General features: G+C 39.4%; 3 protein-coding genes across 3 annotated transcripts in view; 2 read left to right on the forward strand and 1 right to left on the reverse strand.

The window, feature by feature from the left end:
- Nucleotides 1-3131: 3131 nt before the first annotated feature.
- On the reverse strand, nucleotides 3132-7291 carry tssc4 (tumor suppressing subtransferable candidate 4). Its single transcript, XM_074666960.1, has 2 exons — nucleotides 7060-7291; nucleotides 3132-4558 (listed from the first exon to the last, which is right to left on the reverse strand). The coding sequence occupies exon 2, from the start codon at nucleotides 4525-4527 to the stop codon at nucleotides 3706-3708; it is 822 nt and encodes a 273-aa protein (XP_074523061.1). The 5' UTR covers nucleotides 4528-4558; nucleotides 7060-7291; the 3' UTR covers nucleotides 3132-3705.
- A 1930-nt stretch (nucleotides 7292-9221) lies between these two features.
- Nucleotides 9222-11418, forward strand: uqcrfs1 (ubiquinol-cytochrome c reductase, Rieske iron-sulfur polypeptide 1). Its single transcript, XM_074666958.1, has 2 exons — nucleotides 9222-9502; nucleotides 10490-11418. Exons 1-2 carry the CDS (start codon nucleotides 9292-9294, stop codon nucleotides 11098-11100), a joined length of 822 nt encoding a protein of 273 aa, XP_074523059.1. The 5' UTR covers nucleotides 9222-9291; the 3' UTR covers nucleotides 11101-11418.
- Nucleotides 11419-16104: 4686 nt separating this feature from the next.
- The window catches only part of nadsyn1 (NAD synthetase 1), a 29632-nt gene continuing 21243 nt past the window's right edge, over nucleotides 16105-24493 (forward strand). Inside the window, exons 1-2 of the mRNA XM_074667289.1 lie at nucleotides 16105-16165; nucleotides 16254-16341. Of these exons, the coding sequence (XP_074523390.1) occupies nucleotides 16257-16341 (85 nt within the window). The 5' untranslated portion in view covers nucleotides 16105-16165; nucleotides 16254-16256. The remainder of the gene's footprint in view (nucleotides 16166-16253; nucleotides 16342-24493) is intronic.

Below are 24493 nucleotides of genomic sequence, written 5' to 3' on the forward strand. Positions count from 1 at the left end.
AAAAAAATAATCTAATTAATTACAGGATTTGTAATTAATTAATCTAATTAATAACATTTTAATCTCATATCTTCTCAAGGTCCCAAAATAAAGAATTTGAATTCTAGGACCTTAAAATTACATTAAAAGACATAAAAACAATTTTAAAAATAAGGTGGGAATATATACAACACATTTTAAGGTACCCCGAGGCATAAGGAACACATGAAAAAGTGATGTGGTACTATCTTGAAAAATCTACACATTCCTGCACCTAGATAAGCTGATTTCAACTTTGGGACGGTTTTTTGATTCTGTCACATTTTTACTCGCTGTTGACTCATTTTTCACTGCAATATGAACTTCTTTACTTCTATGAGGTCAGGAGAACCAGGGCTAAAGGCTAAAAACTGTGAGCAACTATGTACAAAAACACTTTAGTGTTTTTTTTTTTTTTTTTAATAGAATAAGCTAAAGAAAACGGCTGATTTTCTGCAGATTTTCAAAAAGGACGTGTGAATAAACGAGATGTGGACGGCAGTCTCAGAAAAATCACCCTGTCTGCCCCGGTTTCAAGCATGTTGCTGACGTCACGTGTGATACAGTCAGGGACCGTCGGAAATTTGAGAATGTGACGAGAACACCACTTTTTTTTTCTTTTCTTTTTTACAGCTTTTGAATAGGAAAAACGGTTTGTAAATTCCAGGCATTTTTTTACAAAGTGCGTTTTTGAACGCATTAATTTGCGGTGTATTTAATTAATCTAATTAACACATCAAAATGACAGCCCTAACATATATGCATAAGGTGAAGTTTAGGCTTCGTGTAAGCAGTTGGAGATGAAAGTCAATTGTCTTTTCATTTCTCACATTTTCTGTTTTTGCTGTTTTCCTTAATTTGCACTAAGCATTACAGTTGATAATAATGTACTATCATCTAAAAGCTTTGGTTTAGAGGTTTTCATCAAACAAAGGGTTTTTCCAAAACTATTTTACACCCCATTAACACTGTCATTAAGGCTGAGACTACTAAAACAGTAAGTTTAAATGTCCATTTCTAGAATCATAACAAGACAAAATAAAAATGACAACCAAGTACAAACTAGGTCATTGCTACAAATGCTGTATTACCTGGGCTCAAGCTGGAAAACTGTCTCTGTCATCTTTGATATATATTCACTATGTACCTTTATTCCACAAGAATGTTAGATTAATTTTAAATAGGGCTGTCATTTTGATGCATTGATCAGATTGATTTATTATTCCACAAATTAACACGTTATGAAAAAAATAACGGAGATTAATCTGGATCCCAAACCTGCGGGGGGGTTCAAAAACGCATCTTTAAAAAAAAAAAAAAGCCTGGCATTTACAAACCGTTTGTCCTATATAATAGCTGTAAAAAAGTAGTGTCCTAGTCAGGTTCTTTTCAGAATTTCCGACAGTCCCTTAATGTATCACACGTGACGTCAGCAACACGCTTTAAACCGGGGGCAGAGAGGGTAAGGCTAAGGCTTTTTAGGAAGCAAAAGTTCCAAATATCAATTGGAAATTGGTGTGGAATATAAATAAAAAACATTGTGTCACCAACAAGATAAGAGAAGTATCCTTTAAAATTGTACATAGGATTTAACCAGTTAAAAAGTACTCTCCAGATTCAGAGACATAGATGAAATGTGTGTGTTTTGTAAATCTGAGCCTGAAATTGTGATTCACCTGTTTGAAAGAATGTCCTTGTGTAAAGCTGCTCTGGATAGAGGTGGAAAAGGTTTATGACAGATCAATTTGGAATCAGCGTCCACTTAAATATGAAGGACATTATTTTATATTTCGACAGCAGCACTAGATACAAAGAGACTTTTCTTTTAAACCTTATACTACTTGGGAAATATCACATACATAAATCCAGATGGGCTGAAAAAATCCCACGCTTTCTACAACTTAAACTGGAGATTGATTATTATTTTGGGACTCTTACAGGATTTAAGAATCAAAAGGCAATTAAAACATTGCAGATATGTGAAGCCTTAAATTACGTGTATGATTTATGAACTCCTAGTTTGATACCCCTGCGCTGGGTTTGTCTCCTTGGTGCGTTATGTGTATTGTAAATAGAACTGTTTATATGTACATATATTGTGTGCTGTGTTGTGTATGTCAATATAAATAAAAAATAGAAAAATAAATAAATAAAAAAATTATTTAATATAATTATCCCTACCTTATTTTTAAAATTGTTTTAATGTCTTTTAATGTCCTAGAATTCAAATTCTTTATTTGGGGACCTTAAAGTGAAACTCCAGGATGGAACAAGTTGGGTCCTATCACAATGTTTAGAGCAGAAATTACCCCTACAGCACCAAACACCTCCTCCCTGCTCGTCAGCCGGTTTCTTCTGCACTCAGATGGGGACATATTTTACTTGACCAAAAACACAAATAAACGGACTCCCACCGAAAAAGTCTGATATTGGTCTGCATTCACACTTTATTTAGAGAATTTTCAGCGCATTACTTTCACACAAAAACACATCTAAATAAGGCTCTAGTTCTCATCGTGTCTCTTCGTCCTGGCAGACTTCCTGCATTTGTTGTTGTCTAGCAGGACTGATACACTAAGCGGCGAGCGCCTTGTAGCCAGCTGTGGCTCTGCAGCGGAGGTAGCGCCGTTGTACGACACGATAAGAACTAGAGCCTTATTTAGTGGTGTTTTTGTGTGAAAGTAATGCGCTGAAAATTCTCTAAATAAAGAGTGAATGCAGACCGATATCAGATTTTTTTCGGTGAGAGTCCGTTTATTTGTGTTTTTGGTCAAGTAAAAAATTGGCCCCGTCTGAGTGCAGAGGAAACCGGCTGTCGAGCAGGGAGGGGGTGTTTGGTGTGAGCGCTCTGGGCTTCTGCTGCACAAAATCACTGCTGTAGGAGTAATTTCTGCCCTAAACCTTGTGATAGGACCCAACTTGTTCCATCCCGGAGTATCACTTTGAGCAGATGTGAGATTAAAATGTGATAAATTTGATTAATTAATTACAAATGCTGTAATTAATTAGATTATTTCTTTAATCACCTGACAGCACTAATTTTAAATGTGTGTCTGATTTATAAGGTCCTAAATGAAAGTGTGTGTGTGTGTGTTTGTGTGTGTGTGTGTGTGTGTGTGTGTGTGTGTGTGTGTGTGTGCGTGTTCAACATTGCGATGCTTTAATTGTGACTTGCCAAGGAACTGCAGATGTAAACTAGCTTGAAGCTAACTCTGGTACAAAGCAACAAACGTTAAATTGATCTTTAATACTGTACAAGTTCATCAAAACAATCGTTTAAGAAAGAAAGAGCACATTTAAAACTTAAACAACATCACCAACAAAGGGAACAAACAGATTTTAAAAAACAGAAACTTTTCCTCCTTTGATCTTCATCTTCATGATAAATTGATCTCCATCAGGGTAACCTCTGAACCATCTGGAGTTTATCAGTCCATACACTCTGTCTGTTAACTTTCGACAACCTGACACCTTCACCTCTGGCTGTGTGCACTGCAGCCAAGGGCTCTTTTTTTGTTATTTCAACCCATTTGGATTGACATCAACACGGGCACCTCATCTCTCTGATACTCAGCTCACCTGCATACGTTCTGACATCACAGAGCACTGTACCAGCTCTGCCTTCACAGTCATCAGAGCTGCAGGTGAATGAGAGGTCAGTGAAGCATACCATCGCACAGGATTCTGTCAGAGCTCCTCCCCCTCTGAGCCCCTTCTGTAGTTCTTGCTCCTCATCTTTCTGGTGGTGAAAACAGGGGGTACCTCCTCCTTCACACCTGTACCTGTCTCCTCACCTGTTCCACTCTCAGTGTGTTTTTCCTCCTCCTGCTCCTCTAACAGGTGGTTGAGGTGCATCTCCTTCTTTTTGCTCCTCTCTGTAGCAGTAGCTTCTGTCCTCAGATTGTTCGGGCGACAGAAGATCATCCTATGCTGGGGCTCACAGGGGAAGGAGTCACTATGGCTCTGCTTCTCTTCCTCCCCCTGCTGCTTTTCCCCACTCCTCTTCTGCTCCTCTTTCCTCTCCTGTAGTTCTGACAGAAAGTTGAAAGCAGCCATTTTGTTGCCTTGCTCACTGGTCTCACTAACTCCCTCCAGGCTGTAGTGGGTCCAGCGCTCTGGATGAAGCAGGTAGTCTGGGGTCCCCTTCCTCTTGGCAGCAACTGGAGAGCTGGGTGGAGGCTGGCTTGTCTTCCTGGTGGGAGCCTGCTGGTTGAGAGTGGAAGAGGTGGAAGAGGAAGAGGAGGAGGAGGAGGAGGTTGTAGGGGTCACTCTGTCCAAACAGTCAAAGATGTTGCGTGTGCGGTATGAGAAGGCTGAGCTTCCCCCTTTCAGACTGAACTCAGCCAAAGCAGATTGATCACACGGCTCCTCATCCTCATCTTCTTCGCTGTCATCCAGCTCAGGGTCAGAAAGTACTGTAGTCAGACTTTCCTCGGGCTCAGACTTGTCATTCACTGACAACTGGTCTTCATCGTCCCTGAGACCACTGCTATCTTTCTGATCACACATCTCTGGATGGTGGCAGACTGAGGAGGACAGGCTGGGGGAGAGGAGATCAGAGCTTATTATAACATGCTGCAGTGTAACCTCAGTGAGGTTAACAATGAGAGAAAACAACGGTTTGATGATAAACATGAATCATAGGGCTTCAAATCCTCAAGACAACAACATTCAGGAGATGGTGTTTATTTTCATCCCCCAACCACCAAACAGAAAATGTAAAAAAGAAAAAACATGATTAGAGTCTTACAGTTTGTAAACAGCTTAAACAGGGCTCTACATTCACTCTTTCACTGGTAGCACTGGTGCGACCAACTTTCTCAGTTGGTCACACTGCATGCGCAGTCGGCTCTCCAGAGAGTACTGCGCATGTGCAGTACTCTCTGGAGAGCTGACTCCTTTCTTTGAGGGGCAATCGTAAACAAAGTCTTCGTCAGTTCAGAGGTCATTACAGCCACACAGCGCTGTCTGGAGTGACACAGACTGCAGCAGAGGACTATCTCGGAGTGGACCATGATGAAATATTGATGAAAAACATGAGTTTTTGGACAATTAATGCAGTTTTAGGAGTTTTAGAATGGATCCCATTATACGAATGTCTGCTGCACGATTTTGGATCTAAATAACTCCCGAAGCACTGCTTGGATCAGGAAAGCCTTCTGGGTGAGTATTTTGTTCTACTTCATTCTATAAACAATGTAAAAGCTGTATAAACCAAACTTATCCTTTAAGAGACTCAAATGGCGTACTGATTCAGTGACATAGAACACATAAAATTATTTGAATTATTATATTTCATATTGTAAATATGTTGTTGATATATTTCAAATATACAGTCAACAAATAACGAGAACACTCGATCTACCGTGAAAGTTAAACTGAAAGTATTGTAAATGATGATGTTGCTTATGCGCTTGAGGCAGGGAGGGTTTCTTTCAAATCAAGTTTTACTCAAAAAACAAACAAGTTTTTCAAATGGCAATTCCGTTTTTTGGAGCAATTTCTTCAGCTTCAGATCAAGTGGAAACTAAGAGGAACAGAATGAAACAAGGACATAAAAACAAACACCGTATTTGCCAATATGAGATCAAAATGGTACCACATGGCAGAAACCTTACTTTTTCTTTGGGGCTCCGAATTACAATGGCTTCTCTGGCTTTAATTCTTTTGGCAGAGACCCATCCCGTTGGTAGATGCTCTCCTTATAAACCAGTGTTTAGGCTCTGCCCGTGCCTGATAACGAGCCATTCATTTGAATCAGGTGTGCTGGAGTGGGGTAACATCTAAAACATGCAGGGCAGGGGGGCCCCAAGACCGGAATTGAGAAACACCGTTATAAACACAGTTTGGTGCCACAGTGACCGACAAAACAGCAACTGTATTGGTCATGTGACTTTCTTAAAGCGATAAGCACAGCGACACAGGGTTTTCACATGTGTTGCTGGACCAATCGCTGCTGATCAGTACTATTGGTTATGGGTGTATAGGTGCCCCTCAAACCTGGATCTGTATTGGTGGGAAGAGATTCATGTTGCTGATCCAGGCAAACAGCAGCTATTAGCAGTTATTACACATTTTATTACATGTTTATTTTTTTCTATTTATTTATTTATTTATTTATTTTCGGGGGGGGGGGGGGGGGGGGGGGCAACTAAAGTTGTATTTATGCATTTATAACCAATCTAAGTGCTGTGGAGTAAACTCAAGGAGATTCTGTATTTGTACTGTGAGTTTGGTGGCACTACAACAAGTTATTTAGTAGTTATTACATGTTGAATTAATAGTTTTAAGGGAAATATTCACTAAAATTACATTTATGCATACATAACTTATCTTGTAATTGTAGCGTGAGCTAGAGAACATTGTTTTTGTGTGTTGTACAATCGGTGGCACTTTAGCATGCAGCTAATGTTATAAAAAAATAAAAATAAAAAAATAACATGCAGCTTAATGTTATTTCTAGTTCTAATTGAAAAAAAAAAACACTTAAAATAAATAAAAACCTTTAATTCAAAGCAATATGGCGTAGTTCATAGAGCAGTAGGACATTTCTTCATTATTGAATGATTTTTCACCCTACACCTTACAAAAGGGATTTGTATTGTATTGCACTGGCCTTTGGGCTATTCATAAGCTTTTTAATTAAAATCTAAAGATGTTTTAAGTATCATTATTATTCAATCTTAGGAATGCAGTTTGGAAAAAAGTGAGATAGCCTACGAGTAAAATGATTTCGATGATACTACACCTCTCCTGATTGAATTTATTTAATATTTCTGTATTGTAATTTTTCGGTGCAGCAACTTGTAGACGGTCCCTAGCCGGCTTTGCATTGAAGCCACTGAAAGCTATAAGCGCGGAGAACTGCTCGTATTGAGGGAAACGCAGTTGTAGCTCACCATCTGCGTTGGTTTGATTGCAAAGAGATGTCGATTTTGTAAAAGGGACATTCCGCTGATGGGTTATTGACCGGGAAAAGCTGAATCTGCGTATTTCTTTCTAACTTTACCTCAGCTGTATACTATGGATCGTAATACTTACCTGAAGGGTCAAACAGCGTGTCCAGCAAATGGTTTTGTAGCATTAGAATATGCGAACTAAATGCTGGTGTGTGTTTCCGCAGCGGTTCGTTGCCCCCAAGCACCTCGGAAAGACCTCTTATCTTCAAAATAACGAATTCATGACAACGTTTACGGTAAATTTCGATGTTGATGTGACCACTGGTTATCTTTTGACTACGGTCTATAGCTACTGTCAACTAGCCTCTTCTTCCTCTTTGATATGATTGGTGGACCTGAAGGCCCATTACCGCCACCTATAGGACTGGATTTTTGAGCAGTAAAACTACAGAATTTAAAATATATCACAATAAGAATAAATAGATAGATGAAATAACAATGAAAGGGTAAAATAAACAATTAAAAAAAGAATTGATAATTACTATAGCTTTATCACAATAGGCATGTATTAATGGAAGCTGTTACGTTGATCTTTGCTCTTCCAAGTACTGATACCTACAGAAGTCCTAAAAGGCCATAATTTTATTAAATATTTCTTCTCCCTTTTCACAAGATAATGACTCAATATTGGTTGCTTTCTCAAGATCTCGACTTATTTTTCTCATTTTCTTGTGAGGCAAAGCTTGTTTTCTGGAGATCTTAACCCATTTTCCGTCGTCTCTGGAAAATATAACTTGTTTTCTTGCGTTAACTAAAAAATGTAACGAGAAATTTTAATTATCAGGTCGGTCGATCATCATCATTCGTCGGAACACAGCATCCCCACCACATTAACTGGGGTAAGTGACACATATTTTAGTATTTGTTTGTGCTTTTGCTTCTTTCTAAGTATGAGTTATGGTGGTTTGATGTATACAGGGGTGTTCGTTCATTTAAAACGGTGTCTTTATTGTGTTACAGTGATAACCAATGCAGCAGTACCTGCGTCTCTGTGCCTCTGCAGGGTCTCTCTAGACTGTATCTCCCCTCTTTGAGCACAGGGGGCCGGGGTCTGACTGTCGGCCTCAGCTCTCCTCTCCTTTTGCATACAGCATGTTTTGATGCTTTTATGTCTATAACTCATCTAAATACACTAGGTAAGATGCCCATTACCCCCTCTTTGGAGAAGCAGGTCACCTTTAAGAGAGTATTTAACCCTGAAATGTGGGCTGATAGCCGATAGTACTACATTCCATATGACTTGTGAGACAACGCAGTTGCTTAAATTACTCATTGCCCATTACATGGCCTGTAATTCAACTTCCTTTTATTTGATCCATGGAAACAAACTGAATATTGAAAACGAACAGATTTTCATTTATTTGTGTTCGTTTTAAAAAGGAAAAAGAGAAAAAACCAACCATTTTTAATAATTTATTTTTTAATTAACAATCAAATATCAGTTGAACGAATGATACACGTATTTGGTTGTTTGCCAGCTGCCAAATAAACCCCTAAGTAGTGATGTGACGTTTGTGAACATTTTGTTCAAAACGAACAAAACACAGGGGTGAACGAACAGAACCAAATCACTCACTGAAAAGATTTGTCCATTTTTAAACTTCAGTTGTGCTCTCCAGCCTTCTGTCACTCTCTCTCAATACCCTAGTCAACTAGGACCGTCCTCCCTCTCCCTTTCATTTCAGTGATATTTAGTGACAGAACCAACAGGTCGGACTTAGCGTTATTGAAAACAGTAGGTGTGTCCCACTTAATTCTTATTTCATTTGCTAATTCACAGGCAGAGCTGCAGATAAGTACTGAACAATTCGTTGAACTAATATTTTGAACGAATCATTTTCTGAAGCGATTCTTACGATTCAGTTCACAGAAAAGAACTGTTTTTCCCATCACTACTGCAAAGAAGAAGTAGAAGAACGTGATTACGCAAATTCAAGGATGGGACTCAGTATGGGGAACCTGTTAGGAGCAGAGTCTGGCAGTATGCTCAAGTTCTTGGTAGCATATTTAAAAACGATTGGTCTGATGGAAAAGATTTAATTCCTTAAGTTTTGTTTTATTTATGTAAATTATTATAGGTTTGGATTTGCTTGTTTTGTTCGTTTTTGTTGTTTATTTTTATTTGTGTTGTCTGCCAATTTACTGTTTCACACTCAAGCCCAATAGGTGGCGGTAATGCACCTTTAAGTTGGTTTGCCAACCGCCAATAAACGCCAAAAGAAGAAGGAGAAGAAGTGATTACGCAAATGGTTACGTCACTCCAACCCCTTATTCAAGGCCCACAAGGTCGTAGCAGCAGTCGTCAGCCGTCGACATGATGTCCCTCGCAGCTCGGTCGGGGGTATTTTCCCCCTACATGCAGGCCACAGCCTTCACAGTGGCCGGTCCTCTGAAGGCGCTGGTTCCAGGGGTTGTCCTGAAGGGAGACAACATTTTACTGGACATCAAAAAGAAGTTTCTGTGCCGGGAAAGCCTGAGCGGCCAGAGCCCGAAGACCGGGCCCTCTGTGACAGTTAGCATCAACGGTGAGTGGGCTAATGAGTTAGCTTAACCCTTTATGTCTCGTTGTTTACAAAGAAAACTTAAGCCAGACAACATGAGCTGCATGCACATTGACTGGTAAGTCCGTCATAATCATTAAACACGTCAAACATTGTATGAGCTGACCATGACCAAGTTGGCCCGAACTAATGCTGGCGTTATCAGCCAATATCGGGTTAGCATAGCCGGCTAACGTTCGTCGTACAGGTAGGAGGTCACGGGCCAACATGTTATTCTGTCTGTCTTAAATTCTGTGTGAGGGGCTCTCATCCTCATCCTCATCCTCCCGTGTGTTTGCCTCGGAATCGTCACTCTGTGTGAATGACATCATGGATAGTGGACGAGGGCCTAGCCGGACGCTATCCTCATTTGACCCGTGTACCTTCCTTTGTGATTACATACTGAGTGTGTGCCGACAAATGACATCCTGTCATGTATACTAGATAAATAACACAAGGCTATTTTGTCTGTTTAATCAGAGTATGAATTATAGACCAGACTCATTAGAGATAAGCTCTAAATGGCTTCTGCTATGATCTGGTGCTGTATGGATAATGAAATAAACTTTTTGGAGGGTGGGTGCCTCACCTCTTCAATCCCCCCTATAATGGTAGGGATAACAGTATCCCAGCATGTTAGTACATGTTATCACAGAGCATGAAATAAATATCAATTATAATGTATTTTATTTTGAATAGCCCCTTACAGGACACCCAAGGACACCTTAAACTATAGAAGTAAGGCAACAAATTGTTGCACAATAATTAATTAATCCTGACATTGCCAAGCCCTAACCTTTGATATGGATCTCAGATCTGGATCTGCTTTCTGTCTGAGTGTGATTCTTCTAAGGGACAGGTTCTGCAGGATCAATACTGAGAGCTGAACACACACTGGTTACCTGGTTTGTCAACCCCCTCAGTTCCTCTGTGTGTCTGATAAACCTGTGTTTTTGTTTTTTTTATCTGTAGGTTGTGCTGGTGTCCGCTACGCCCACACAGACATAAGAGTGCCAGACTTCTCTGACTACAGGCGCCCTGAAGTTCTGGACCCCAACAAGTCCTCCCAGGACAGCAGCGAGTCCAGGAGAGCCTTCTCCTACCTGGTCACAGGGGCCTCCACTGTGGTGGGGGTGTATGCTGCCAAGACAGTGGTCACGCAGTTTGTGTCTTCCATGAGTGCCTCGGCTGACGTCCTGGCTCTGTCCAAGATTGAGATCAAGCTTGGCGACATCCCCGAGGGTAAAAACATGACCTTCAAGTGGAGAGGCAAGCCGCTGTTTGTCCGCCACCGCACTGACAAGGAGATTGCAGCGGAGGAAGCCGTCAACCTGTCGGAGCTGCGAGACCCTCAGCACGACAAGGACCGTGTTCTCAATCCTAGCTGGGTCATTGTGCTCGGAGTATGCACACACCTGGGCTGTGTACCCATCGCCAATGCTGGAGACTTTGGAGGGTACTACTGCCCCTGCCACGGCTCACACTACGATGCCTCTGGACGTATCAGGAAAGGCCCTGCCCCCCTCAACCTGGAAGTCCCCTACTATGAGTTCCCTGATGAGGAGACAGTGGTGGTGGGATAAGAAGTGTCCTCAGACTGTGGTGGTTAACAGAATAGAGATGCGTCTGTGTGTGTAAGGCAGAAAAGAACTGGGCTGGTGGACATGTAATTTCACTGCAGCGTCTGTTCATCACATGACAGCAGCTCTGTGGGGTTGCATTTAAATGTACATGATGTATTTATCTGTAGGCAAGCAGTAGTTTTGGATAGGTGTTCCCTCTCGTGGCTGTTTCTTCAGTCTGATGCAGACATGTACAGAGGGTCTTGTAGTTAGGTCAGCTCAGTAACACTGAACAGCTGTGATCTTCATGACCTAATAAAGAATTCTATTTTATTTGAACTCTCACTTAGCTGTGTTTTCTTGTTTCACATGTGACATTTTTTAACCACACTGTAAACTTTTTTATTTCTGCTGTAAAGATTGGCTTATCAGGCTTGATGTGTGTGTGTGTGGTTTTGGTGCTTCAAGAGACACTCTCAAGCAGCTGCTTTTAGCACTCTCATTTACCCGAGCTCACATTGGCTCCGGAACGGTTGCAGTCCAGATACCGTACGGATTTTCCGCAAGCTGCCACTCACATCAGCTCCAGACAGAGGCTGCGGCTGGCTCTGGTGCCAGGTGCGAAAAAGGCACTTGCGAGAGTAGAAGCTCACGTGGGTTCACATTCTTATCCGGATCTTAATTCCTCTAATGTTTATTATTTTTAATAAAGTTACTTTTTCTCTTTTTGTATCATCCGTATATCAGTATGGGATGTGTCATATAAAATGGGATGACTTTCCACTTCATGGATGAGTCTCTCGTCGTCCCTTGTTGTCAAAATGCGACCTCGTGTCACCGGGTGTGAAGTTATGTTTACATTTACTACTAGCGCGACTGTGCTGTCAAAGAAGAGTCAAGTTACATTTGTTTGTACACTGATTTTATTTTAAAAAACAGCGGATCTTCATGCCACCCAGCAATTCACTTGCTGTATTGCTCGACATGTTTCATTCAGCTTGACGCAGACCCTCTCTGGCGTCCGGAAAAGATAGACTTCTTACGGATTCTTTCCGTTGTGCCGTAGGGCTCCCGCAACCAGACTCGCACTGCGCGAGGCTAATGTGAGCCTCCAACAGTGATTTTAATGATACGGATTACATGCAGAAGCCGCACTGGATTCAGTGTGAGCCTGGGGTTAGGCTGCTTGAGAGTGCTACATAGTATAGTCATGCATAGCTGCTGCATAGTCATAATCATGACTTTAAGGAAGAGCATGGTGGACTGTCAAGTGACTGGAGCTTGTGGAGTGCTGCTTTGTTTAGATAGACTTCTTACTCTGGGATAGAAGTGACTTGTGGGGGACTGAATAATTCACATCTTAACCCCTGCAGGCATTCTTATTGCTATTGTGAATTAAGCCGCGTTTCCACCAAGCAGTCTGGTTCGGTTCAATACCGTTTGGTGTGGTTAAGCCTGACCCCTTTTGTGTTTCCACAGCAAACTGTATTGGCACTCTTCAGAACATGATGGAAGATTTCAAAACTGAGCGAAAGCACAACACGCTTACCATGTCCAACATTGCTAAAGCTGTCAGATTTAATAATGATATTCTTACATTTTATTTATAAGTGCCTTTCAAAAACCCAAGGACACTGTACAGGAAGAATCAACAACAATAAATTTAACTCAGCTGAGATCAAGGAATGCAAAGAAAAGAACAAAAACTTTGAAGGGGATGTGAAACAACCCCTCCAAATCATCATGCAATTCACTGGAAAGTCTTGTTACATATTTTAAGAATAATTGACGTAATCCAGAATTCCAATCTAGTTACATGCTATGTTCAGGGTTTATGTATGTTTATCTGGCAGACAGGTTAGCTTCTGTCCTCAGCTTGTGTCTGTGAGGTCTCTTTGACCCTGTGTAAACTTTCACCCAGTGTCCTGGCTCCATGCTCTGATTCAACAGTCACACACTTTTATAACACATCTCTCTGAAAACTGACACCAGCTGTGGGTTGAGACAGTTTTGTCGATCATATTTTTTTGGCCAATTACTCTTGGGTGTTTAGTTTAACTCTACCTCTGATAGGCGTAGCAATGATTATTATAAAACTGTATTGCTCCTGGATATCGAGGCTCATCCTCTCGGGACCAGCGCTGTAAACCTTACCTGTGACCAGAATAAATGCTAAACTGAGAGATGGATCCTCTTCTTGTGATCTTTGGGAGTTGTTCGACTAAAGAAGCGGGTAAATTTTATTACAGTCTTTCAGGGATGAACTCTGGCATATCACCAAAGACCACCCCATCTGTAAAGATTTCCACATCCTATTCGTTGAAGTTAGAGAAGTAAGAAAAGCAGTGTGGCCAAAGGTTGAAATGGCGAGAAAGGATAGATTTAAGGCTGTGTTCCGAGGCACTTATGCCTTCATAAATGAACAGAGGGTTTTTCCATGAATACAGAGCATTACAGCAAAGAAGTGAGTTTTTGAACCATACGGTTAATATGTTCAGGGTTCTACTACTACAAAACCTCAATTTCTTCTAGACACTACATTCAATTATGTCCATAAAAATTCAAATAATTCTCATTAATATTTTTGTCTGTTAATTTTTATTATTATTGTTATTAGTATTTTCTATGCTTCAGTTTAAAAATTACACCTCCCTCTTTTCTATTAATGCAAGGGGTCTTCGTGACATATCTAAAAGAAAAGCTTATTTCTGTTTTGCAAAGGGGGGAATGCTAGAATCAGATTTCTGCAAGAAACTCATTCCAAAGAAGAGGATCATTTAATTTTGGTCTAAGCAATGAGGAACCAAAGCCTACTTCAGCCATGGCTCTTTCAGATCAGCAGGGGTCACCATTCTACTGAATTATTCCCAGGGACAAGTTCTATTCCATTACGCAGATCAGAACAGTTACTGGATAGAAGTACTGTGTTTCATAAGGCCCTTTTCTTTACCACAACTAAGAAACTGGGACGATACGCTGACACATGAATCTAATAAATGACACTGTAAGACTGTGTTGGAGGTTTTGGAACACTTTTTTAAATCAAATCAGATTACTGAGAATAAATGTAAGGTAATGTGAAAAGAAAGCAGGAAAAATTGCAGAAAATGTTCTTCAAAAGGCACACAAATGACAAATAACTCAAAAACAACTAAGAAAAGTGCAATCCAAACAGAAACAACAGAAAAATAAATTATAAAAATTGTACAACCCCCTTTTTTTTCTCAAAGTGCTAAAAATCTGCACTTTCCTTTTGAAAAGCGGGTTTTGGCAGTGACGTGGTTTTTCTTGTTACAACTTAAAACTGTGGAGGTTGTCAGAATGTGAGAAGTTGATTTAACTTTCTAACAAAACACATTAGGAAATAAATCTGATAATCAAAAAATTGCAGGGCATGAATGATTGAACAGAACACACAAATATCAATAACTTACAGTGGGAATGCACGAATAAAATAATGAACTCACATTCTTTGATTTTCAAACAAATGATATGTACATCTTTAACCATTTACAAGCCACCCATAACTGCATAACTATTCACTAAAACTTCACTAGATGTTGAGGCTTTTCTCAAAAGCTGCCTTCTGCATTGCCTCAAGCCATTCTTCTTTTGATAAAGTTTCTGTTTTCGGGCAATACATTTTACCTTTGTACTGACTGTGACCAGCTTGTTCAACGGTGAGCACTCTCAGTGGCACTGGATTTCTTTGGGCGACCACTTTTCTGACAACAGATAACTAAAACATAGAAAGTGGATGTTTCTTTTAAATACGGTGAACATTTAACAAGAGTATGAATAATTATCTCAAAATATGAATAACGAACCTCAGATACCTGGCCCTGGACTGTCAGGAAGCCCTTTTTTGATTCTACCTCTCCCAGGGGGCATTCTGGGCTGTCTGGGGGCAGAAGCTTCTCAGCCTCTGCCTGAATCCCCTCTGGGAGAGGCATTTTTAAAGATTTAAAAAATAAAGTGTCCAGATTCACTTCTAATTTTTCCTCCCTCAAACTAAATCCTTTGATATAATAACCCATCCCAATTTCAATTTTCGCTTATGAATCTTCAAAAATGGTGATTGCATGAAGACATTTGCCATCCCAAACCACCACCTTCTTGCTGTTTTTCTGGACACTGTGGGTTGCCTCCCCATTATCTGGGAAAGTCCATCGAAGGCATTTTGTTTCGTCCTTTGCTGCCAGCACCATGACGTGGCGTGGGGGGTGCACCTGGCTCTCTTGGCTCGTCGTAAATTCTGAAATATACACACACATCAAAAGAAATGAGTTAAGACGGTTTGCAACTATTGTGTCTACTTTAACCATCAGTAATAGCAAAAGGGGTCCAGCTGCAGACTTCAACTCTGTTTGAGGCCGTACTGAGTTTTTTTTTCCTTTATCAGAAAGGAGGGACATAAGGGTATGATGTAAAAAAATAAATTAATAAATTAAACAAACACACACACACACACACACACACACACACACACACACACACACACACACACACACACAAAAAAAAAAACAACAACACACAAAACAATCAATATTATTTGCAACACATGTTGATACGATGTGTTCTATTAAGTCAGTTTCATGATGAAGGTTATTTGCATATTTGGTTATTTTTGCAATTACGTTGCACTTGTTGCAATGAAAAATAAAGTTGTATTCTATTTTATTTGGTTATAGTTATTGTGCATATGATGATGATGATTATGGAGAGGATAAATATAATTTAAGTGTTTCATACACTATTTAAAATGTTTGTAATAGAGTAATAAGGTGTATAAAGCCTGTGTGTATATATATATATATATATATATATATATATATATATATATATATATATATATATATATATATATATATATATATATATATATATATATATATATATATTAGTTATAATTATTATTATTAATTTTTGTTAGTAGAATAAGTACATTTTAGTTACATTCAGGACCCACACCAGTTGGTGGCGGTAATGCACCAAAACGTTGTTTGCCAACCGCCATTAAACGCCAAGAAGAAGATGAAGAAGAAGAAGGAGAAGAAGAAAAAAACTGATTATATCAGCTGCTTGAGTCAGTTGCAGTGACTTACCCCCTCTCTTCACTTTTATCCCCACTCTGCTAAGTTGTCGTCACTCAGTCTTTTCTCCTCGTTGCACAGAAAATGGGACGGAAGGTAACTCTGGCTACCTGCGCGCTGAATCAGTGGGCTTTAGACTTTGAGGGAAACTCAGAGAGGATACTTCAAAGTAAGTCTTTTTATTACGCTTCAGTGTTTCATCATATGTAAGCTGTCAAGAGTACATTTAACTGTGATTAAAGCTTTGGGTGTAATCCTGCAGAGTTCGAGGGGAACAGACTTTTCATGACTCTACACGACTTGCACAAAAAAGTCATATGAAGTATTGAAAGGGGGTATATGTTGAATTTTAAAGCTTTGTCCTAAACTTAGACTATGGGTGAATTCCAACTCCTTCAATTAACCCTCAATCTCAAAAACGCGCAATCCCGCGAAGTGTCAGTGCTGTCCCGATTCTCAGGCCCAATCCCGAACCGCCCCCTACTCACTCCCCCTACACACTAACCCTCATAGACCTGCGTGAAGTTGGCCCCCCACCCAACGCAAAACTCAATGAAAATAGTCTCAATCGTTTGTGCTACGTTAGTGCTGGTTTGTGCAGAGAAAAATATCGTTTGTGCTCCGTTAGGTTTTAAGATATAACAAGTTTATTATTAGGGGATGACGTCACTCAGCCCCCGACATTGTTCAAGCTTAACAAAAATAGTCTCAATTGTTTGTGCTACGTTAGCGCTGGTTTGTGCAGAAAAAATTATCGTTTGTGCTGCTTTAATTTTTAAGATATAACAAGTTTATTATAATGTCGGGGGGCTGAGTGAACTTTGAATGACCTTAAAAATATTTTTTAATATCTTAAAAACTAAAGCAGCACAAACGATATTTTTTTCTGCACAAACCAGCACTAACGTAGCACAAACGATTGAGACTATTTTCATTGAGTTTTGCGTTGGGTGGGGGGCCAACTTCATTCAGGTCCCCCACCGACTGTAAAACCCTCCGTTTGCGCGTTCTCGCGGAGGGGAACACGTGGGCTTAATCCCAAACCACCCCTTACACACAACCCCCTTTTTTTAAATGAATCATTGACAACTTCAAAAGTCATAACACAAATACAAATACAATAACAAGCGAGACAGGAAAGTTAATAAAATGAAAAGGTAAAGAAAAATACAAAAGAGGAGAAAAAACAACAACAAAACAAACAAACAAAAAATAGTGCGAGAATGCGTTTTATGTAAACAAATTGAGTTCTTTGCAAATGTTGAAAGTTTTTAAAGCCTTAGTGTTTGTGGATTTGGAAATTGTCCTTATATATTGTTTAAGTTCCTTTTTCAATACAAATAGCTCTGGTTTTCTGTTCAAGAATTTGCATTTGTGAATGTGGAACTTGGCTAACAACAAGAGCATATTTATAAGGAAGAAAGCATTACTGTCTTTATGGTTATAATAATGACAACCAAAAATAACATTTTTATAATACAGGTGAAAATCAGAGAAAACAAAATCAGTAATAAACTTGTGGAAGTCCTTCCAAAATCTATAAGTGAAGTCACAGGACCAAAAGAGGTGAGCACATGTTTCAGGATGGTTTTGGCAGAAAGAACAGTTAACATCTATGTCGCTCTTAAATTTTGACATGTATTGTTTTGCAGGGTAGAATCTATGTATCAATTTAAATGAGACCTCTTTAACTTTGTTGGTTAAAAAGAACTTTTGTGGTAACGTCCAGACTTTTCTCCATTCAATATCAGACATAAAGTTTGCCCAATAGTGTGTTGCTGGTGGGATAGAAATGAGGTCACCCTGAAACAAGGCTCTTATCTTGGGGTTCAGAGTTTTGACTGATGAAAAGCAAACTTTACCAAGAGGACACTGTAAAACATCAGGAGGATGGAATTTTAAAGGAGGAGAGCTATTAGAGCACCTGAATAACATACATAAACCAGATGGAATAGCATCCAAAACCATTGAAAATTCTCAAGGCGTTATTGGTACATTATATCTCATTAGAAACTCAGAATAATTATATAACAGACCATCAGTTTTGAACAACTGACTTACCACAATAATTCCATTGTTAAACCAAGTATCTAAATACAGTGTTTTGTTCTTATAAACAATATTACAGTTGTTCCAAATGAAGCAACTGTGTGGAGAAAAATTGAGCTTGTAAATCAATGTCCATGCTAAAAGAGCCTGTCGATGGAAGTTAGAGAGTTTCAATGGTATTTTTGAAATGCTATAATTGCAGAGCAACAAGAAATTAAGGCCACCTAAATTTGAAAAAAACACGGTGTGAAATAAAATTCCACAAAGATGTGGGGGTTTGTAAGTATTTTTTTATCCATTTTATTTTAAATGTATTATTAAGAGCACTGAAGTCAATACAGTTCAAACCTCCTTTGTCATAAGGACTTAAAGTGATAGACTTTCGCAAGTAATGAGTTTTATTTTTCCATAAAAAACCTTATAACATTTTATCAATTGATTTGCAAGTTGTATTATTTACATGTAAAGACTGAGCAGCATAGGTTAGGCGTGAAATTCCCTCTGCCTTTGAAAGCAGAACTCTTCCCTTTAAAGAGAAGTCTCTCTGCAGCCAGTGATTTAGGATTATTTGGGTTTGTTCTATGATAGGAGTGAAGTTTATAGAGCATCTGGAGTCAATATTCCTTGTGACTTGAATACCAAGGTATGTGACAGAGTCCTTTACAGGAATTCAATGAATCAAAGCCTCCAAGCAGTCTTTAACAGGTAAAAGTTCACATTTATTAAGGTTGAGGGACAGTCCAGAGGCTTTTGTAAAGGACTGGATATTGTTAATTGCCACTGATACTTGTGAAGCATCCCTGAGAAAAAGAGCAGTATCATCTGCTAGTTGACTTATAAATATTTCTCTATTAGCGACGATCATACCTTTCAGAGGACTGAGTCTGACATGTAAATTAAGGAGCTGCACAGAAAGAAGGAATAGATAGACTGAGAGGGGGCATCCCTGCCTCACTCCACGCTTCAGAGAAAATCTCGGGGAGGTACCACTAGTGAGTTTTATAGAACTATTACTATTGGAATATAGCGTTTGAACTGCATTGCAAAAAGATTGACCAAAGCCAAATTTATTTAAAGCAGGAATAATAAAGTCATGTTCCAATGAGTCAAACGCTTTATAGAAATCTAAAAAAAGAATAAAACTGTCATCCTGCACTAATTCAGGGTAATCAATGATGTCTAAAATTAATCTTATGTTATTTGAAATATGACGATTCTGCATAAATCCAGACTGACACTCATCAATGAGAGTATCTAATACAGGTTTTACTCTGTTTGCAAGAATCAGAGCTAGTACCTTATAGTCATTGTTCAGTAAGGAAATTGGACGCCAATTATCTAAGAGTAAAAGGTCCTTTCTTGGTTTGGGAATTAGGGTGATTAGGCCCTGACATAAAGTAGGAGGAAGTGCACCTCTTTCAATGCTCTCTTTGAAAACTTCTAAAAGAAACGGGGCTAAGCTCTCAGAAAACTGTTTGTACAATTCGGCAGTAAGACCATCCGTACCAGGAGACTTATTTACTTTCAGATTCTTTATAGCATCTACCACCTCATCCAAAGAAAGTGTCCTGTCACAGAGTTCCCTATCACTTTCACTTAGCTGTGTGACATTACCTATTGAGTTAAAAAAATCTGAAGCAGCTTGAGGGCAATATTTGGACGAATAGAGATTACTATAAAAATCAGCACAGTGTTTTGCTATGATGTTCTTATCCTTAGAAACAGTTCCGTTAATGTTAAGTTGTAAAATGGAGTTAGTGTTGTATTGGTGTTTCTCAAGTCTGACGAAATACGCTGAGTTCTGCTCTCCTTCTTCAAGCCACTTTGTGCGAGACCGAACAAATGCTCCCTCAGCCTTATGTTTATAAATCTCATCTAATCTCTGCTGCAAGTCAATCATTTCTGCCTACTCACTGAGAGCCTCTGCTGGTTTAGAGGTGAAAAATGCAATCTTACTTATTTCTTCAAGCTCTTTAGCCCTCCTTCTCTTTGCCAAATCAATGCTATACTTTCGAAAAAATTTACCAAGTTCATATTTCAAGAGCTCCCAGTTGTTACAAAACATATTTTCAGCTACAGCTTTGCTCCAATGAAGCTTTATCAAATGATTAACTTCAGTAACTACTTCATTATGCTCAAGAATAGTGCTGTTGAGCTTCCAGTACGACTGCATAGTACCAGAGGAGGGTGACAGAGGAACAGTTATATGAATGGTTTTGTGATCTGAAAAAGGTGTTGGACAAATATCTGTTTTGACTTCTTTCAGCTCTTTTGAGATAAGCCAATAATCAATTTGTGAATGACTGGTTTGTGCCTTATTGCACCAAGTATATGTCCTTTGAGCTGAATGAGAGTCTCTCCAAGAATCAGTTGAATTAAATTTTTGTGCAAACATTCTTACTTTCAAGTTAGAGGAATCAAAATTCTTTGAAGGCCACCTATCTATGCAATTATCAGACACAGCATTAAAGTCTCCACCTAAAATTATAGAGGAACTTGGATATTTGGACAGCCAATGCAATAAACGCTCTTCCAACCTGTCAAAATAAAGATTATTCTCTGTTTGATTGTTGAATCCATACACATTAACTAAAATAAAAGTAGAGTGTGCAGCTTCAAGTATTAGAAAAATGTAATGACCATCTTTATCACAGTCAGAGATCAGGATTTTACCATTAAATTTGCTTTTCAAAATACAAACACCAGCTGCACGCTCTGTACCATGGGACATCCACAAGTCACAACCCCACTGCGACCTCCAGAAAGACTTGTCTTGTTATATTGAGTGGGGCTCTTGTATAAAACAAAAATCTGTGCTGAACTGTTTGCAAAACATGAATAAGGCTTTACGTTTGACATTGTTTCTCAAACCTCTCGCATTTAAAGAGATAATAGACAAAGACATAGGGGCAAAATATGAAAAGAAATAAAAACAGAAGAGTTGATAAGAGCTGTATGTTTCCAAAATACGCTTAGATTGACACAGAAATAATAGTGAAGCACATGGATTTCATTGGGATAGGGTAGATACCTGCTCCCATGCCTACTGTGTGTGTGTGAAATGAGAATCATTCCCTGATTGAAGCCGCACCAGCTGACTCGTTTTTTCTTCTTCTTTACAATCATAAAACCAGAGGCTGTTACAATGACAGGAGATGTATTATACTTTTAATAATTTGAAGTTATCCCACATGTCTATCACTAATATCACCATATGACATTTCCAATTGAACAAATGAATTAATACTGCAAACTGCTCACATTTTAGGTGCCAGGGCTTCATGATCAAATCAAACATCAGCATAGAGTAAGATTTGCTTGTATCGTTTAATCTTTCTAAACCACACTTGTGAGTTTCTGTTAGTGATAGAGGTGTGGGGAACATATTTTACACATATGGCACTTGTTGTTTCCTCCTCCATTTCGCTGGTGCACTACCTGTCAAAGTGAGCATCAATGCAGGCTCGCTGTTTAAGGGCTGAACAGTCCACCCCCCCTCCGCACTACGTGGTTTGGGACGGCCCTTAATGTGGCGGACCCTCCGCGAGAACGCGCAAACGGAGGGTTAGTGTGTAGGGAGAGTGAGTAGGGGGCGGTTTGAGATTGGGCCTGGGGGTGCGTCTCAAAGCTCCAAAGTTCCATCCTTCCTCCCTCCACTTGCGTCGTTCACTTGCGTCTTAGTCCCTCCCACCAGAGATGCATGGGAGAGATGCGAGGAAATAAAGAGAGAAGAGAGGAACGGAGGAGATTGGTTTTTAGAGCAATGGGACATCCTCTCCTTCGGCGTCACATGAAGCGACGTGTTTCATTGATGACAGCATCAGCTGATCACCTCTGGATCATCCGACAGTCAGCTCTAACAGCTGCTTGTGTGTCTGCACATGTGCGCTGTAATAACTCTGATCAAACAGAAACAGTAACAGAGCTTTGTCTGTTCCTTTAACCAGTTTAACAAACACGTTACCATGAAGAAAACCTGCTCTCTGTTTATTCTGTGTGCTGTTTAGAAGCACACGGATCACTTTTCCGGTAAAATGCGTAGTTGAGGGATTATCTATGATTGATTTAGCCTTTATCTAGAGCCCATCTGATCCTGAACTCTGTGAAGCTATTAATATAACCCACCTTATTGTGTCTCAGGAAGATATTGTTTATCAGTCAGTTTTCTGTATTAATCCTCTGTTATATTGATTTGATGATGGTTGTGTTCAGTGTTTTCTGCTTTAAACTCACAGCAAACACTTTATTACCAGATTTATGATCAGTTTCTGAACGATCCTCTGTGCCTGACCTCAGCTCGTCTTTTCCCTCATTAAGCTCCGTTGTGTTTGTGAAGTTTCATGTAAAGTCTGAGCCGCTGCAGGGTCCAGTCAGAGAGTGATATTCCATATGGGGGCTTGTCTGTCAGTGAAAAGACTTTCTCAAAGCAGGCTCTCGTGTCTCCTCGATCATAGCTCCTCCGATCAGTCTCCTCTCTCCTCTCTCCTCTCTCCTCTGAGCGCAATTATCGCTTTGGTCCTCAATATGGCGACTGGGAAAGTACTTCCGTTGATAGGACGGAGGAAGCACGAAGTTTACGCATTGAGACGCACCCACTGAGGGCCGTCCCAAAAACCACGTAGTGTGGAGGGGGAGTGGACTGTTCAGCCCTTCAACAGCGAGCCTGCATCGATGCACACTTTCAATGACTTTGACAGGAAGTGCAACGGGAGGAAACAACATATAAATATTAGTGCCATGTTTCAAGTATGTTCCCCACACCTCTGTCACACTAACAGAAAGTCACAAAGAAGCGTGGTTTAGAAAGATTAAATGTAACAAGCAAATCTTACTCTATGCTGACGTTTGAATTGATCATGCTGCCCTGGCACCTAAAATGTGAGCAGTTTGCAGTATTAATTCATTTGTTTAATCAGAAATATCAGATGGTGATAGCATTGAAAGACATGTGGGATCACTTCAATTTATTAAAAGTATAATATATCTCCTGTCATTGTAACGGCTCCTGATTTTATGATTGTAAAGAAGAAGAAAAAACGAGTCAGCTGGTGTGGCTCCAAACAGGGAATGATTCTCATTTCACACACACGAGGCATGGGAGCAGGTATCTGCCCTATCCCAATTAAATCCACGTGTTTCAGTAGCCACGGTTACATGAGGAGTTTTTCGTCTTTCCGAATGGAATCTTTCTGAATGACTTTTCTGAAAACAATGGAAAGGAATATTCCAATCTCTGGTCTACATGCGCCGCTGAAGTCAAACAGAATAGTCAATGGGGCATGTACAGAAAAATGTAAACATCATGAGATTTATCAAAGCTGGAGGACGACAGTTTGTTTATCACGGTGTTGCAATACTCCATATTGCAAGTTTTTTGTCTGCCAGTCTTGATATTATGTTCATTTCTTTCAGAGTTTGGATAACTCTGTTATGGACTTCCGGGTTTGTTACAAATGTAACAAACCCGGACCCCCGGGTTTGTTACATTTTGGGTCAGATGTTACATTTCAGTTTTATAACTTTTCTTTAATTACAATATGGGCCGTTGTTACATTTCGGGCTCTTACACGCCCCATGGGTGGGTTCGAATCCAGCCTGTGGTCTCTACCTCAAATCACTCCTCACTCTTGCCCTTTTCCTACTCTATCCTATCTAATTTTAGGCACAAATAGCCCAATGAATAGCATTAAATAATAACCTCAGTAAAAATAATTATAATCTTAATAATGGAACAGAAGACATTTGTTGACAGAACACACCTGATCCACTTGTCCGTGTTCTTTGATGAGGTTTTTTTCTGTTCTGTTTTTAATTTTTTAGCCCTTGAAATTCTGTCATAGGGATATTTTTGTATAGTTTAAAAAGAAAATTTAATTAATGCCTTAATGTGTAGTGGCACCTTTGCGAACAACTAAACAAATCAACACACCAATAACCTTAATCTGAGCAAGTGTGTAAGCTTTAGTTTTATTAGACTTGGTATGAGCCACGATCGCCCCATAAGTCCAGAAAAAAATCAACATTCCAAGATACTGAAAGAACCTGCAGAGATAGTAGTAAAATATGTTTAATTTCTGGAATTTAGAAATTATTATTCTTATTTCAAGAAACTTATGTGTATGACATCTTTAAGTCTAATTACATAGTCTTTCGCTAAAAAAATGATACACGAAAGATTGTTTCGGTTTCATTTTTTTGCAGTTCAACAAACCGAAATGCCCCTAAAGTTAAATGTAGGACACCATAAATGAGAAGGTTGCAGCTTGCCTCAT

The sequence above is a fragment of the Halichoeres trimaculatus genome, unplaced genomic scaffold (genome assembly GCF_033239565.1).
Source record: "Halichoeres trimaculatus isolate MK-OKI-2021-1 unplaced genomic scaffold, fHalTri1.1 fHalTri1_scaffold_3, whole genome shotgun sequence".
Classification (NCBI taxonomy): Eukaryota; Metazoa; Chordata; class Actinopteri; order Labriformes; family Labridae; genus Halichoeres; species Halichoeres trimaculatus.